This window comes from Oncorhynchus mykiss, chromosome 1 (genome assembly GCF_013265735.2).
Source record: "Oncorhynchus mykiss isolate Arlee chromosome 1, USDA_OmykA_1.1, whole genome shotgun sequence".
Taxonomy (NCBI): domain Eukaryota; kingdom Metazoa; phylum Chordata; class Actinopteri; order Salmoniformes; family Salmonidae; genus Oncorhynchus; species Oncorhynchus mykiss.
The window spans coordinates 22775656-22792212 of NC_048565.1; the positions used below are offsets into that span (position 1 = coordinate 22775656).

At 43.3% G+C, this 16557-nt stretch overlaps 1 protein-coding gene across 6 annotated transcripts in view; it reads left to right on the top strand.

Moving 5' to 3' along the window:
* LOC110510174 (A-kinase anchor protein 13) overlaps positions 1-16557 on the top strand; it is a 155706-nt gene that overhangs the window by 61982 nt on the left and 77167 nt on the right. For all 6 annotated transcript variants that reach the window (XM_036971711.1, XM_036971865.1, XM_036971828.1 and 3 more), the window contains exon 3: positions 15397-15550. In XM_036971711.1, coding sequence (XP_036827606.1) covers positions 15397-15550 — 154 coding nt within the window. The remainder of the gene's footprint in view (positions 1-15396; positions 15551-16557) is intronic.

Sequence of the window (16557 nt, forward strand, 5' to 3'; positions counted from 1 at the left end):
GGATGTTGTTTTTATAGACAGAAGCAACCCTGCCATTCTGAGGCTCCAGTATACAAGAAAGTACCTTTCCCAGCATTACTCCTGAACCTGTATAAGCACATATCAGCAACACCTCATCTGGTGCTGTGATTGTGTGCATCACTAACATGAGGAAAGTAATCACTTAGATATCTGGGTGCAGAACCATAAATACTCCTGTAAACCAAACCCAGTCTAATCTGGGACACCCTAGCCTCAACAGGCAGCCAGTTTAGTTCCTGAAAGCAGCTCCTGCCTATGTAAGTACGTGGACTCACCTTCAATACTACCCTGATCAGCTTATTCTGGGCTATCTGGAGCTTCCCCTTCATAAGTTTAGATAAGCCCCCAAACCAGGAAGTACTTGTGAATCATACTCGTGAATCTCCTATAAATTTGAAAAGATCTAGATGATTTTTAGGCCGTATCGCCTAAAACCTTAGGGCATTCAATTTCCAACGTCTGGTAGTCATGTAGTGCTACATACCCTACATGATTTGGAACAAAGAATCACATCTTAAATATATACAAAATATATTTCACAATCATAAACCCCTGCAGGGTTGTCTTTTGTCTCATTGTTTAGTTCTCTTTTTCCTCTTTGTTTCTTTCTGATTCAACACCTGTTGTCCATATTGGGCTTTCACAGTCTGAAAGTAGCCCAAGGCGCAGTTAACCATGCATGCTCATTCTCATGCTCTTGGACAGCAATGCATTATACTTATTCTGACTCTTTTGCAGTGATTCCTTTCTCTTTTCAGACTATTCTCTTTGGTGTTTTGTCATTGCTGAGGAGCATTTCATGACTTTACTTTGTATTGGTTGGATTTGTTTTAGACTCTTGACCATTTGTACTTTTGATTGCTTGAAAGAAATGTTTGTCCTCCGATGCTCTCAGATTGCCTTCATATTGCAGATGACAGGCCTAAAACCTTTTGCAAACAAGTAATTCTGTCTGCTCAAAATATTAAATAGCTTTTTGTCACAGAATTTTGTCATTTGACCCAAGTCTCAAACCTGTCTAACTCCCTGGCAACATTTACATAAGTGGGAAAAAAAATAGATTGTAGACGGCTTTGTTCTTTCACATCATACACAACTATAATGTGCTCCAGAATTTACAAATGGAAGACTCTGTTCTCAGTGACTACAGTCTCCAGGAACCCAACCTGCCAGCCATCTCTCTGCTACCCTAAGGCCATATAGCCTAGCAGGGTAGTGCACATCAACAGGTGGAGGAGGTGTCCTCCACATCAATGTGATCTGAGTCTAAAGCTTACTACAATTGCATCTACTCTATGCAGATGCAAGATTCTGAGTGTTTTTCTTCACAAAAGGGGCGGCTCCTTGTAATATGCTCCTGCATTCAACATACTTTTTCCTACCTGAAAATTGACACGCTCCGTATCATTCCTTCCGCAGCCGTGGAGGTAATGTTGTCACTTGGTTCCTTGATCTAATCTATTGGCTATATAGGAAATTCATCAAAGTAGCATATTTTGCATTGATAACCAAATATAATCTCAGCGACTATTCAAATTGTTAACCAAACAACAAGAATCCAACCAAAAAGTTATTTTGTTTAGAAGCATTAACTTGTGATTACAGACTATTGGTAGATCCTGATGTAGCCATCTAGCTAGCCATGTGCTTTTTTTTCTCTGGGACCAAAACATGATGGTACTCTATTTTTAGCTGATATTGGAATGAATACACAAGCAGCATATCAAACTGGGATAATGTTTTAGGTTACACTCGCAGGTATAAGAACATTAGCCCGGTCATGTTTTTTATAATTATAAATTTGATTATTTCACATGGAGATGTGGGAATCTAAAAAGGCTGCCAGCTAGCTACTACTAGCAAGGGAAGGCAACTCTTCCTATTGCCCCCTTGTGAATGGTAGTGGGACCGGCGAGGATATCATGTTTCCAAAAGGTGGATCACTCCAATATATTGGTATCACTCCGCGGCGGAGGGATACATCCGAGGTGAGGATTTACAGATTTACTCCCGTGTACACCAGTGTTACGGCTGGGACCCGACCTCATATATAGACCCCATGGCCGCGACACACGTTCTCTTTCATTTTCTCGGCGGATGTCCGTATGGTTTGAGGTACAAACTTTCTGAAGTTCGCTTGGTAAGTCACTGGTAAGTGTAATATCTTGTGTGGAAGTATACTCACTGTCTGTTTGCAGCCTGGGGTTGCTGGCCCTTCCTCTTGAGTGCTCCACTTGCTGCACGCGGTTGATCTGTATCTTCCGCCTGTGGTTTGTACTTGTGTTTCATTAGCGTTACACTACGACTCTGTGTGCATCCGTTAATATGATGGCTCTTGCTGCCACAAACTGTAATTTACAATACTCAACTTGCCGACTGGCTTGTTCTATTAGTGTGTTGTGAATTGCTTTAACATGCTGCTCTCCACTTCTATGCTCTGCTAATTACCCCGCAGGGTTTTTTCTTGTTCTTTTCCCTGTAGAGTGTAGAGTGTAAGAGAATCGTGGTGGGCTTTCCACTACGTTAGGACAATAACTCTGGAGTTCCTTAACAGAGTTACTCCATTATATGGTGCTGATTGTACTGCTTGGATATTAAACCGGCTAGGTAATATCGCAGTTGGCGTAAAACAAAAAAAATTAATAAATCAAATCCATTACCTGGTTGGTGTTTTTTTGTCTGCCTGCTTGTCCCCTTGATAGCTTCAATGGTGACGACAGCTGTTCCCTGTTGGCCAGTGATAGGCTGTTCTTGATGTCACTCTTCACCGTGAGCGGGGCTACCAGGCTGACAGACCATCAGAAGCCGGCAGAGGAGCTTACTCACTCGGGTAGCCACTGCAATGGACATCAAACTGGTGGACAGTGATGACTCTCCATCTGTCCCCATCTCTGCTGAGTTCTGCGAGGCGAGCTGGGCCTCTGCCAGGGGTTGCTTCCAACTCACAGCAGAGACTGGACCATGGAGTTATGTTGTGGGATCAGTTACTCGGCCTCCGGGAGTACCCGACCATGGACATCATGATAGCTGCCATGGTCCTCCCGGACCAGGAGATTATAGGGTGGAACCCACGACTGAAGCCGGGACCCCCCAGAGTATTGAGGTGGACTTGAATGCCACATCTGGGTCCTTCTGCTCTCTTGGCCGCCTTACCAATACCATACTGCTGCAGGCCTACCTGCAGACTCTGTTACCCAGGGGTTGAAGAGGTTCTGAGGTTCTGGAGCAGTATGGTTCTGGAGCAGACCGATAAGGTTCGTAGGGACTGGGAGACCCTGAGACAGTTAATGCAGCCTCCTCAGGCCCCGGGTCCAAGGCAGATGAACCGTCTCCACCCACCTGTACCCAAATAATGGTGGGGTCCCTCTCATGCCCCATCCTGCCCCATCGTGCTGAGGGACGACAGCGGGGAGGGGCACAGCCTAACCTGTTAACCGTCACCACCATAGGAACATGCCTGGGTGACCCAGACCCTCGGGGCACCAGAGGAGAGGAAGGCCCCGGCAGGATCCCTGACACACCCTTCCCCGCCCTCAGCCGCTTCTCCCGGTCTCAAAGGGCATAGTGGAAGGAGGGTGTGGAGTCCCCCTGGGTTTTGTCCATAATGCTCGAGGGGTACCGACTCCAATTCCGGTGCCGGCCCCCATCCTTCAGGGGCCTTCGTGTCACCACTGTGGCCGACCCCCTGAAGAAGAACCCTGCGGATGGAGATCTCCTCACTCCTGAGTCATGCAGGGTGCAGTATGTCCTCCAATACCTGCAGTTTCACTTGGATGAGGACTTGGCAGCCTCTACACTGAGAGAGTATTTGGCTGCTATATCTGCCTGCCATGTGGGGTGGATGGACAGGCCAGTGGGGCGCCATCCCTTGGTCTCCAGGTTTATGAAGGGGGTTCATCACCTGCATCCAGCTAGGACCCGCTCAATGGCGAGCTGGGATCTGGATGTGGTCTTGGCAGCTTTTTTGAACCGTTGGAGTCTGCCTCCCTGAAACACCTCTCTATGAAGGTGGCTTTCTTGGTAGCGATTTACTCCCATGAAGAGGGTGGGTGAGCTCCATGATCTTTCGGTAAGTTCCGAGTGCTACCGCCCTAACCCTTCATTCCTCTCAAATGTTCTGTCAGACAGGCATGTGAACATCTCTTTTATCCTCTGCTTACGACCCCCCGGCAGTGGCGGGGGAGTCTGGGCCTCCCTCCGGCATGTTGTACCTTGTGCAGGCACTTGCTGCCTATGTGGAGCGGACACAGTCAGTGAGAACAACAGTCCAGCTCTTTGTCTGCTATAGTGAGAGAGTCCTGGGGGCTGGGTTATCAAAGCATAGGCTCTCTCACTGGATCGTGGACACGATTACGACAGCATACCGCCTGGCTGGCAGGCCAGTGCTGGGATCTGTGGTGGCACATTCATCACGAGGTGTGGCTTCGTCCTGGGCTCTACTGAGAGGAGAGCCCCTCGCTGACATCTGTGCTGCAGCCAGCTGGTCTTCCTCTTGCACCTTTGCTTAGTACTATCAAGTAAATGTGGCACCTCCCTCTGCGGTTGGTTCAGCGGTCCTGTGTGTTGCCTCCCCTTCCCGGGGACTGTGCAAGGAACCCGCTTCCACATTGACTGCCCTCTCGGTCCCGCGCTGGGTCTTTACCGCTGGCCTGGCCTCTCTAGCACGGACTAACTCTGGTACGGGTATACCAATATATTAGAGTGATCCAATATAGTGAAACATAATGAAGGTTACGCATGTAACCATGGTTATGTGAGATATATGGATCACTCCAATCCTCTACGGTGCTAGAGGCGCCTCGAAATGATGTAGAGAACCTGTGTCGCGGCCATGGGTTCTGTATATAGGGGCGGACCCCAGCCATGACACAGGTGTACACGGGAGTAAATCTGTAAATCCTCACCTCCAATATTGGAGTGATCAATATAGCTCACATAACCGTGGTTACATACGTAACCTTCGATCAAGAGTGAAGCTTGCAGTAACAGCGCAACACAGCATAGTAGCAGGGAGGTAGCTGCAGACAGACACACTAGCTACCCTCCTCTTTTGTGTTGCCATGCACCATTACTGTAGAAAATGGCTGCTGCAGACAGAGCAGAGAGATACTACAGTGTACAGCAGTTATACTACAGTGTACAGCAGTTATACTGCACTCTGACTGCAATATTTTTTCGTAAGGGTGCTGTCAGTGCTATATGTTAAAGATACATGCGGTACAAAGGCTCTAGGCCAATTTGGTTCTGCACATTCAGGTGCATACAGGATGAGACATAATCTCTTGCAGGATTAGCCATAATCTCAGGTGCTCCATTCCCCAGCTGTATGTTACAGTTAGTACAGCAGTGCTAGCCTACAGTTGAAGTCGGAAGTTTACATTCACTTAGGTTGGAGTCATTTAAACTCGTTTTTCAACCACTCCACAAATTTCTTGATAACAAACTATAGTTTTGGCAAATTGTTTAGGGCATCTACTTTGTGCATGACACAAGTAATTTTCCCAACAATTGTTTACAGACAGATTATTTCACTTATAATTCACTGTATCACAATTCCAGTGGGTCAGAAGTTTACATACATTAAGTTGACTGTGCCTGTAAACAGATTGGAAAATTCCCGAAAATTATGTAATGGCTTTAGAAGCTTTTGATAGGCCAATTGACATCATTTGAGTCAATTGGAGGTGTACCTGTAGATGTATTTTAAGGCCTACCTTCAAACTCAGTGCCTCTTTGCTTGACATCATGGGAAGACCTCAGAAAAAAATTGTAGACCCCCACAAGTCTGGTTCATCCTTGGGAGCAATTTCCAAATGGCTGAAGGTACCTCGTTCATCAGTACAAACAATAGTACGCACGTATAAACACCGTGGGACCACGCAGCCATCATACCGCTCAGGAAGGAGACGCATTCTGTCTCCTAGAGATGAACATACTTTGGTGCGAAAAGTGCAAATCAATCCCAGAACAACAGCAAAGGAACTTGTGAAGATGCTGGAGGAAACAGGTACAAAAGTATCTATATCCACAGTAAAACAAGTTCTATATCGACATGACCTGAAAGGCCGCTCAGCAAGGAAGAAGCCACTGCTCCAAAACTGCCATATAAAAGCCAGACTACGGTCTACAACTGCATATGGGGACAAAGATTGTACTTTTTGGAGAAATGTCCTCTGGTCTGATGAAACAAAAACAGAACTGTTTGGCCATAATGACCATCGTTATGTTTGGAGGAAAAAGGAGGATGTTTGCAAGCCAAAGAACCCCATACCAACCGTGAAGCACAGGGGTGGCAGCATCATGTTGTAGGGGTGCTTCACTGCAGGAGGAACTGATGCACTTCACAAAATAGATGGCATAATGAGGCCAGGACAATTATGTCGATATATTGAAGCAACATCTCAAGACATCAGTCAGGAAGTTAAAGCTTGGTTGCAAAAGGGTCTTCCAAACGGACAATGACCCCAAGCATACTTCCAAAGTTGTGGCAAAATGGCTAAAGGACAACAAAGTCAAGGTATTGGAGTGGCCATCACAAAGCCCTGACCTCAAACCTATAGAAAATTGGTGGGCAGAACTTAAAAAGCGTGTGCGGGCAAGGAGGCCTACAAACCTGACTCAGTTACACCAGCTCTGTCAGGAGGAATGGACCAAAATTCACCCAACTTATTGTGGGAAGCTTGTGGAGGACTACCCAAAACATTTGACTCAAGTTAAAAAAAAGGTAGTGCTACCAAATCCTTATCGAGTGTATGTAAACTTCTGACCCACTGGGAATGTGATGAAAGAAATAAAAGCTGAAATAAATAATTCTCTCTACTATTATTCTGACTTTTCACATTCTTAAAATAAAGTGGTGATCCTAACTGACCTAAGACAGGGAATTTGTACTTGGATTAAATGTCAGGATTTGTGAAAAACTGAGTTTAAATGTACTTGGCTAAGGTGTATGTAAACTTCCGACTTCAACTGTATATGGTCAGAGAGCCTTCAATACTGTATTCCCCCATATTGTGCCTCTTGTCCTCTAACCGTCATCAGCCAGAGAGAAAAGTTTACTGGCATTCAGCACTGCAGGATGTCCAAAGTCAATAGTCCTGTCCACATAGGCCCACTGCACGTCACTCCCTTATTGAACAACCACTATAGTGAGCTAGCTAGCCGCTACAAAGGCTACAATTGGTAGCTCTGAACCATGAAAACATGTTTCACATTAGGCCTGTGTTTCCAGTGTTTGAAGAATACTGTCAGTGGACACGTTGCATGTGTCATCTTGTGTCTTTGCAGCACTGAACCACTTTTTGTATAGTCTTTGGGAATTGTTTGTGCGTGTAATGAGTGAATATGCTATGCATTCTTTTTACCCATGAAATGTATGTTTCTCACATATTAGTTTTTTGCATGTCTTCAGTGTTTCTTTCTTTATGAAGAGATCCTGTCACTGAAGGAGAGAGTTGGTTTATTTGGACTAGACAGTCAGTACCCCTGTGTCTGACTCTGAATGTCCCCCAGCCGTTATCTACTGCTGCATGTGATAAAGTGGCTATGATGTGGAGCTGTGAGGGAAAACAACGGAGAGCAGGCCGACATCTCTATTAGTGCAGTGCTTTGGACAGGCCAACAGATAACCTATAAATAAGGGCAGTCCTGTCAGGAAACATAGCCATCCTCTAATCTTATCTCCTTCCTCTCAGGCTGAGGCTATTGCTATGTGTGGCTGGCTGTCACACTGGACCATGCGCTTGGTAACTTCATGTCACGAACCCCATATATAAATCTACCGGTTCTAACGGAACGACAGGTTGTCTTGCATTTTACACTGTGTCCCTAAATATAGCAGACCTGTCTGAAGAACTACACATAGCTGGGATTTAAAAGAAAAGGTGACATAGGGCCCTATCAATTTGAAGACTTCTGTTACCTACTTCATCCATTTTTTATTTTTGGCAAAAGGGAGTGGCTCCTAATCTGGGAAAAATTCTCGTGGTATCTTGTGGGAATTTGGATTTGAAATCAAACAATGACTGTGAGGAAGTGCAGATTGTCGGCTTTAATTTGATGGTATTTTCATCCTTATCATGTGGACTGTTTCAGAAATTACAGCACAAATGTCATATCCCCAAAATGCAAATCACCCCTGTTATTGTAATGGTGAGAGGTTAGCATGTCTTGGGGGTATGATATTTTTTGCTTCTAACTTTCTCACTTATCATTATTCAAGATTCATTCAGGATTATCCGTAATCATGGTATCTGCCACATTATTGTAGAAGTGATGTCACGGTTTTCTGTATGTGAAAGAGAGTCAGACCAAAATGCGGCGTGGCTATTGCGATCCATGTTTAATGAAACAAAGTAAACACGAATAAAATACAAAAACAATAAACGTACCAAAACAGCCTAATACTGGCGCAAAGTAACACAGAGACAGGAACAAGGACAATCACCCACAAAAACCCAACACCAAACAGGCTACCTAAATATGGTTCCCAATCAGAGACAATGACGAACACCTGCCTCTGATTGAGAACCATATCAGGCCAAACATAGAACTAGACAAACTAGACATGTAACATAGAATGCCCACTCAGCTCACACCCTGACCAACCAAAACATAGAAACATACAAAGCAAACTATGGTCAGGGTGTGACAAGTGATTTGAAACATATTATATTGTTATTTACAATTAAAGTGACTCCAAAATGACACAACACACTATTTACCATTAATTTCTATTGGGCACAAAATAATCTGAACCACAACCAAAACAAACAGCAGATGCATCCAACCAACCTGTAGTCACAAGCTTGATGTAGTCATTGTGTGCTATGCATATGGGATCAAATTTGCTACTTTAATACACATATAAGTGAACTTGTCCCAATACTTTTGAGGGGGGACTATGCACTGTTGTAATTTCTAAACATTTCACCCGATATGGATGAAAATACCCTCACATTAAAGCTGACAGTCTTCATGTTAACCTCATAGTCATTGTTTGATTTCAAATCCAAACTTTTGGAGTATAGAGCCAAAAGAAGAAGAAATGCTTCACTGTCCCAATAATTACAGAGGGCACTGTAAATACATGGACTCATTTCCCCATACATCTTACAGGTAGAATACACTTCTTAAGAATGTCATGGCTGCCAAAGTTTTTGTATTTATTTTGTAATACCAATTACCCCACCAAAGACATTCTTTAAAAAAGTATAATCGGTCATATCAGACTTTAAATGGGCAAATAAAATTCATAGAATAAAAAGGACATCTTCCTTGTAATTGTATCAACTCACTTCTCAGTTCCTATGCTTCCTGGCTGATGTTTTGGTCACTTTTGAATGCTGGAGGTGCTTTCACTCTAGTGGTAGCACGAGACGGAGTCTACCACCCACACAAGTGTCTCAGGTAGTGCAGCTCATCCAGGATGGCATCAATGCAAGCTGTGGCAAGAAGGTTTGCTGTGTCTGTCAACGTAGTGTCCAGAGCATGGAGGCGCTACCAGGAGACAGGCCAGTACATCAGGAGACGTGGAAGAGGCCATAAGAGGGCAACAACCCAGCAGCAGGACCGCTACTTCCGCCTTTGTGCAAGGAGGAGCAGGAGGAGCACTGCCAGAGCCCTGCAAAATTACCTCCAGCAGGCCACAAATGTGCATGTGTCTGCTCAAACGGTCAGAAACAGACTCCATGAGGGTGGTATGAGGGCCCGACGTCCACAGGTGGGGGTTGTGCTTACAGCCCAACACCGTGCAGGACGTTTGGCATTTGCCAGAGAACACCAAGATTGGCGAATTCGCCACTGGCGCCCTGTGCTCTTCACAGATGAAAGCAGGTTCACACTGAGCACATGTGACAGATGTGACAGAGTCTGGAGACGCCGTGGAGAACGTTCTGATGCCTGCAACATCCTCCAGCATGACCGGTTTGGCGGTGGGTCAGTCATGGTGTGGGGTGGCATTTCTTTGGGGGACCGCACAGCCCTCCATGTGCTCGCCAGAGGTAGCCTGACTGCCATTAGGTACCGAGATGAGATCCTCAGACCCCTTGTGAGACCATATGCTGGTGCGGTTGGCCCTGGGTTCCTCCTAATGCAAGACAATGCTAGACCTCATGTGGCTGGAGTGTGTCAGCAGTTCCTGCAAGAGGAAGGCATTGATGCTATGGACTGGCCCGCCCGTTCCCCAGACCTGAATCCAATTGAGCACATCTGGGACATCATGTCTCGCTCCATCCACCAACGCCACGTTGCACCACAGACTGTCCAGGAGTTGGCGGATTCATTAGTCCAGGTCTGGGAGGAGATCCCTCAGGAGACCATCCGCCACCTCATCAGGTGCATGCCCAGGCGTTGTAGGGAGGTCATACAGGCACGTGGAGGCCACACACACTACTGAGTCTCATTTTGACTTGTTTTAAGGAAATTACATCAAAGTTGGATCAGCCTGTAGTGTGGTTTTCCACTTTAATTTTGAGTGTGACTCCAAATCCAGACCTCCATGGGTTGATAAATTTGATTTCCATTGATAATGTTTGTGTGATTTTGCTGTCAGCATATTCAACTATGTAAAGAAAAAAGTATTTAATAAGAATATTTCATTCATTCAGATCTAGGATGTGTTATTTTAGTGTTCCCTTTATTTTTTTGAGCAGTGTATATATACAGTGCCTTGCGAAAGTATTTGGCCCCCTTGAACTTTGCGACCTTTTGCCACATTTCAGGCTTCAAACATAAAGATATAAAACTGTATTTTTTTGTGAAGAATCAACAACAAGTGGGACACAATCATGAAGTGGAACGACATTTATTGGATATTTCAAACTTTTTTAACAAATCAAAAACTGAAAAATTGGGCGTGCAAAATTATTCAGCCCCTTTACTTTCAGTGCAGCAAACTCTCTCCAGAAGTTCAGTGAGGATCTCTGAATGATCCAATGTTGACCTAAATGACTAATGATGATAAATACAATCCACCTGTATGTAATCAAGTATCCGTATAAATGCACCTGCACTGTGATAGTCTCAGAGGTCCGTTAAAAGCGCAGAGAGCATCATGAAGAACAATGAACACACCAGGCAGGTCCGAGATACTGTTGTGAAGAAGTTTAAAGCCGGATTTGGATACAAAAAGATTTCCCAAGCTTTAAACATCCCAAGGAGCACTGTGCAAGCGATAATATTGAAATGGAAGGAGTATCAGACCACTGCAAATCTACCAAGACCTGGCCGTCCCTCTAAACTTTCAGCTCATACAAGGAGAAGACTGATCAGAGATGCAGCCAAGAGGCCCATGATCACTCTGGATGAACTGCAGAGATCTACAGCTGAGGTGGGAGACTCTGTCCATAGGACAACAATCAGTCGTATATTGCACAAATCTGGCCTTTATGGAAGAGTGGCAAGAAGAAAGCCATTTCTTAAAGATATCCATAAAAAGTGTTGTTTAAAGTTTGCCACAAGCCACCTGGGAGACACACCAAACATGTGGAAGAAGGTGCTCTGGTCAGATGAAACCAAAATTGAACTTTTTGGCAACAATGCAAAACGTTATGTTTGGCGTAAAAGCAACACAGCTGAACACACCATCCCCACTGTCAAACATGGTGGTGGCAGCATCATGGTCTGGGCCTGCTTTTCTTCAGCAGGGACAGGGAAGATGGTTAAAATTGATGGGAAGATGGATGGAGCCAAATACAGGACCATTCTGGAAGAAAACCTGATGGAGTCTGCAAAAGACCTGAGACTGGGACGGAGATTTGTCTTCCAACAAGACAATGATCTAAAACATAAAGCAAAATCTACAATGGAATGGTTCAAAAATAAACATATCCAGGTGTTAGACTGGCCAAGTCAAAGTCCAGACCTGAATCCAATCGAGAATCTGTGGAAAGAACTGAAAACTGCTGTTCACAAATGCTCTCCATCCAACCTCACTGAGCTCGAGCTGTTTTGCAAGGAGGAATGGGAAAAAATGTCAGTCTCTCGATGTGCAAAACTGATAGAGACATACCCCAAGCGACTTACAGCTGTAATCGCAGCAAAAGGTGGCGCTACAAAGTATTAACTTAAGGGGGCTGAATAATTTTGCACGCCCAATTTTTCAGTTTTTGATTTGTTAAAAAAGTTTGAAATATCCAATAAATGTCGTTCCACTTCATGATTGTGTCCCACTTGTTGTTGATTCTTCACAAAAAAATACAGTTTTATATCTTTATGTTTGAAGCCTGAAATGTGGCAAAAAGTCCAAGGGGGCTGAATACTTTCGCAAGGCACTGTATAACAATACACTCTAATGTCAAAGTGGAAGAACAATTATATACACTACCGTTCAAAAGTTTGGGGTCACTTAAAAATGTCCTTGTTTTCCATGAAAACATACTTGAAATGAGTTGCAAAATGAATAGGAAATATAGTCAAGATGTTGACCAGGATATAAATAATGATTTTTAATTTAAATAATAATTGTGTCCTTCAAACTTTGCTTTCGTCAAAGAATCCTCCATTTGCAGCAATTATAGCCTTGCAGACCTTTGGCATTCTAGTTGTACATTTGTTGAGGTAATCTGAAGAGATTTCACCCCATGCTTCCTGAAGCACCTCCCACAAATTGGATTTGTTTGATGGGCACTTCTTACGTACCATACGGTCAAGCTGCTCGCACAACAGCTCAATAGTGTTGAAATCCGGTGACTGTGCTGGCCACTCCATTATAAACAGAATACCAGCTTACAGCTTCTTCCCTAAATAGTTATTGCAGAGTTTGGAGCTGTGCTTTGGGTCATTGTTCTGTTGTAGGAGGATATTGGCTCCAATTTAGCACCGTCCACATGATATCGCATGGTGTTGCAAAATGGAGTGATAGCCTTCCTTCTTCAAGATCCCTTTTACCCTGTACAAATCTCCCACTTATCTACCACTAAAGCACTCCCAGACCATCACATTGCCTCCACCATGCTTGACAGATGGCGTCAAGCACTCCTCCAGCATCTTTTCATTTTTTCTGCGTCTCACAAACGTTCTTCTTTGTGATCCGAAAACCTCAAACTTAGATTTGTCTGTCCATAACACTTTTTTCCAGTCTTCCTCTGTCCAGTGTCTGTGTTATTTTGCCCATCTTAATCGTTTCTTTTTATTGGCCAGTCTGAGATATGGCCTTTTCTTAGCAACTCCCGGAGTCACCTGTTCACTGTTGACGTTGAGGCTGGTGTTTTGCGGGTTTTATTTAATGAAGCTGCCAGTTGAGGACTTGCGAGTCGTCTATTTCTCAAACTAGACACTAATGTCCTTGTTCTCTTGCTCAGTTGTGCACGGGGGCCTCCAACTCCTCTTTCTATTCTGGTTAGGGACAGTTTGTGCTGTACTGTGAAGGGAGTAGTACACAGCATTGTGTACACAGCATTTTTTTTGCATGGAATAGCCTTCATTTCTCAGAAGAAGAATAGACTTTCAGAAGGAAGTTCTTTGTTTCTGGCCATTTTGAGCCTGTAATCAAAACCACAAATGCTGATGCTCCAGATACTCAACTAGTCTAAAGAAGGCCAGTTTAATTGCTTCTTTAATCAGGGCAACAGTTTTCAGCTGTGCTAACATAATTGTGAAAGGGCTTTCTAATGATCAATTAGCCTTTTTAAAATGATAAACTTGGATTAGCTAACACAATGTGCCATTGGAACACAGGAGTGATGGTTGCTGATAATGGGCCTCTGTACTCCATTGTAGATTTTCCATAAACAATCAGCCGTTTCCAGCTACAGTAGTCATTTACATCATTAACAATGTCTACACTGTATTTCTGATCAATTTGATGTTCTTTTAATGGACAAAAAAAAATTTTCTTTAAAAAACAAGAACATTTCTAAGTGACCCCAAACTTTTGAATGGTAGTGTATATATATTTTAAGATTAATGAAAATGTGAAAACTGAAATAATTTGTTGCCTAAGTATTCAGCCCCTTTGTTTAGGAAACCCTAAATTAGTTCAGTCGTAAAATTTGGCTTAACAAATCCCATAATAAGTAACATGTACTCACTGAAATAATAGTGGTTGACATGATTTTTGAATGACCTACCCTTCCTTTGTCCCCCATACGTACAACATCTGTAAAGTCCCTCAGTCAATTATTGAATTTCAGTCACAGATTCAACTACAAATACCAGGGAACTTTTCGAAAGCCTCGTAAAGAAGGGCAGTGATTGGTTGATCGTTGCCAATATCAAATCAGACATTGAATATTCCTTTAAGCATGGTCAAGTTAATAATTATGCTGTGGATTACAGTATGTTTTAAGCCACCCAGACCCAAATATACAGTCGTCCTTCTGAACTGAGCTGCAGGGAAGGAAGGAAACTTCTCGGGGATATTACCATAAGGCCATTAGTGATTTTAAAACAGTTACGTAGTTTAATGGCAGTGATGGTAGAAAACTGAGGATGAAACTCAACATGCAACTCAATATTATAAACATGTTTTTAATGTTTGGTAGACTCGGTGTATACCGGAGTTGATTACCAAGAAGACAGTGCATGTTCCTGAGTGGCCAAGTTGCAGTTTTGACTTAAGTCTGCTTAAAAAAATATGTCAAGACTTGAAAATTACTGTCTAGCTATGATCCCCAAAATCTTGACAGATCTTGAAGAATTATGAAAAGAATAATGGGCTAATATTGCACAATCCAGGTGTGTAAAGCTCTTAGTGACTTACCCATGAAGACTCGCAGCTGTAAACGCTGCCAGAGGGGTTTCTAACATGTATTTATGTAACTCCTATATTTAGTTATTGAATTGCTATCGATCTTTTAAAAATGTTTTAAAGTCTTTAACTTTCACATTAAATAGTATTTTATGTAGATTGTCGACAAAAAATACAATTAAATCTATTTTATTCCCCCTTTGTAACAATAAAATGTGAAGAGATCCAAGGAGTGTGAATACTTTTGCAAGGCACTGTGCATGGCAAAAGAGTAATTGACTACTGGAAACACTACCTAGATTTGAATTTAGTTCAACCACCACCAAGCTACTGCAAAATGTAATTCAATTACTAGTTGAACTACATGTAGTTCACTACTCCCCAACACTGGTACACACACATTTCTTACGCAATACACTGTAATTAAATAAGGCAGAGTAATTATTGTTTTAGCAGGGTTTGTTTTTCTGTATACAGTAGAGTGTTCCAACCTACATTACAGATTGATAGTGATATAACAAAACCCAGCCTCTTCCCACTATAATAGACAGGTGTTGATACCTGACCACCATGATCTTAATGTTCTCTGTTTCTGTTTGGGTTAAAACTATGTAAATCAAACTATGTAAATCAAACTTTGTAGATCAAATGTATAACTGTATTTCTATTTGTCTGTTTTGTTCCAGGGTGAGTGTCTTCTGACGGTGCAGCTGGGTGATGGAGAGCGTTTGGAGGATGAGGAGGATGTAGAGTTCTACCTGCTTTTTGCTGGCACCACCCAGAGGCACCTGACCAGTACCTTGAGGATAAGCCATGTCACCCTACAGGCTGTGTGCCCAGGTAAATTCCACCATGCACCACACACACAACTGGTTGCTAGGTCTGATGCTGGACAGTCGTACTGGTGGTGTGTGTGTGGCAGATCCGTTTGGATTAACCAAGTCTTTTATGATTACACACACACACACACATAATGTGGTTCTATCCTCGTGGGGACCTACAATTCTATTCTATTCAATTCTATTTTCCCTGACCCTAAAGCACAGGAGGTTGGTGGCACCTTAATTGGGGAGGACAGGCACTTGGTAATGGCTAGAGTGGAATAGGTGGAAATGTATCAACAACAAACACATAGCTACCATTTGCCCCTTTTTAGCCATTATTATTACCCGACCTCACCTCAGCAACCTCCGTTGCCTAAACCTAACCCTAATTGTAACACTAAACCTAAACCAAATTGTAACACTAAACCTCACCCCTAAGCTTAAAATAGCCTTTGTCCACATGTGGATGTGGGAAATGTCCCCACAAGGGAGATTACTTTCCTTGTTTTACTATCCTTGTTTTACTACACACACACACACACACACACACACACACACACACACACACACACACATTATATGTTTTACTATCCTTGTGGGGACCTAAAATTGATTACCATTCAAAATCCTATTTTCTCTTATCCTAACCCTAATTCTAACCCTAAACTTAATTCCTAGGCCTAAAATAGCCTTTGTCCCCACGAGGGATACTTGTCCTTGTTTTACTATCTTTGTGGGGACTTTGGAGGATTTCCGGTGCCCACGAGGATAGTAATACACACACACCCTGCTCTTCATGGGCACAGAGAGACATTGTACATGGATTTCCAGCTAATGATTTGTGCTTTATGGTTCCACTAAAATGGGACGAGCCTCTTGGCAGCTGCCACAGGAAAGTAGCATTTGTAAATGACTGCTTCTCTCCTAGATGTATGCCATCTTGCTTTTTTCACAGTCATGGAAATACATTGTTATAATGTGAGAACATTGCTCAATAATTACAGTCGTATGAAAAAGTTTGGG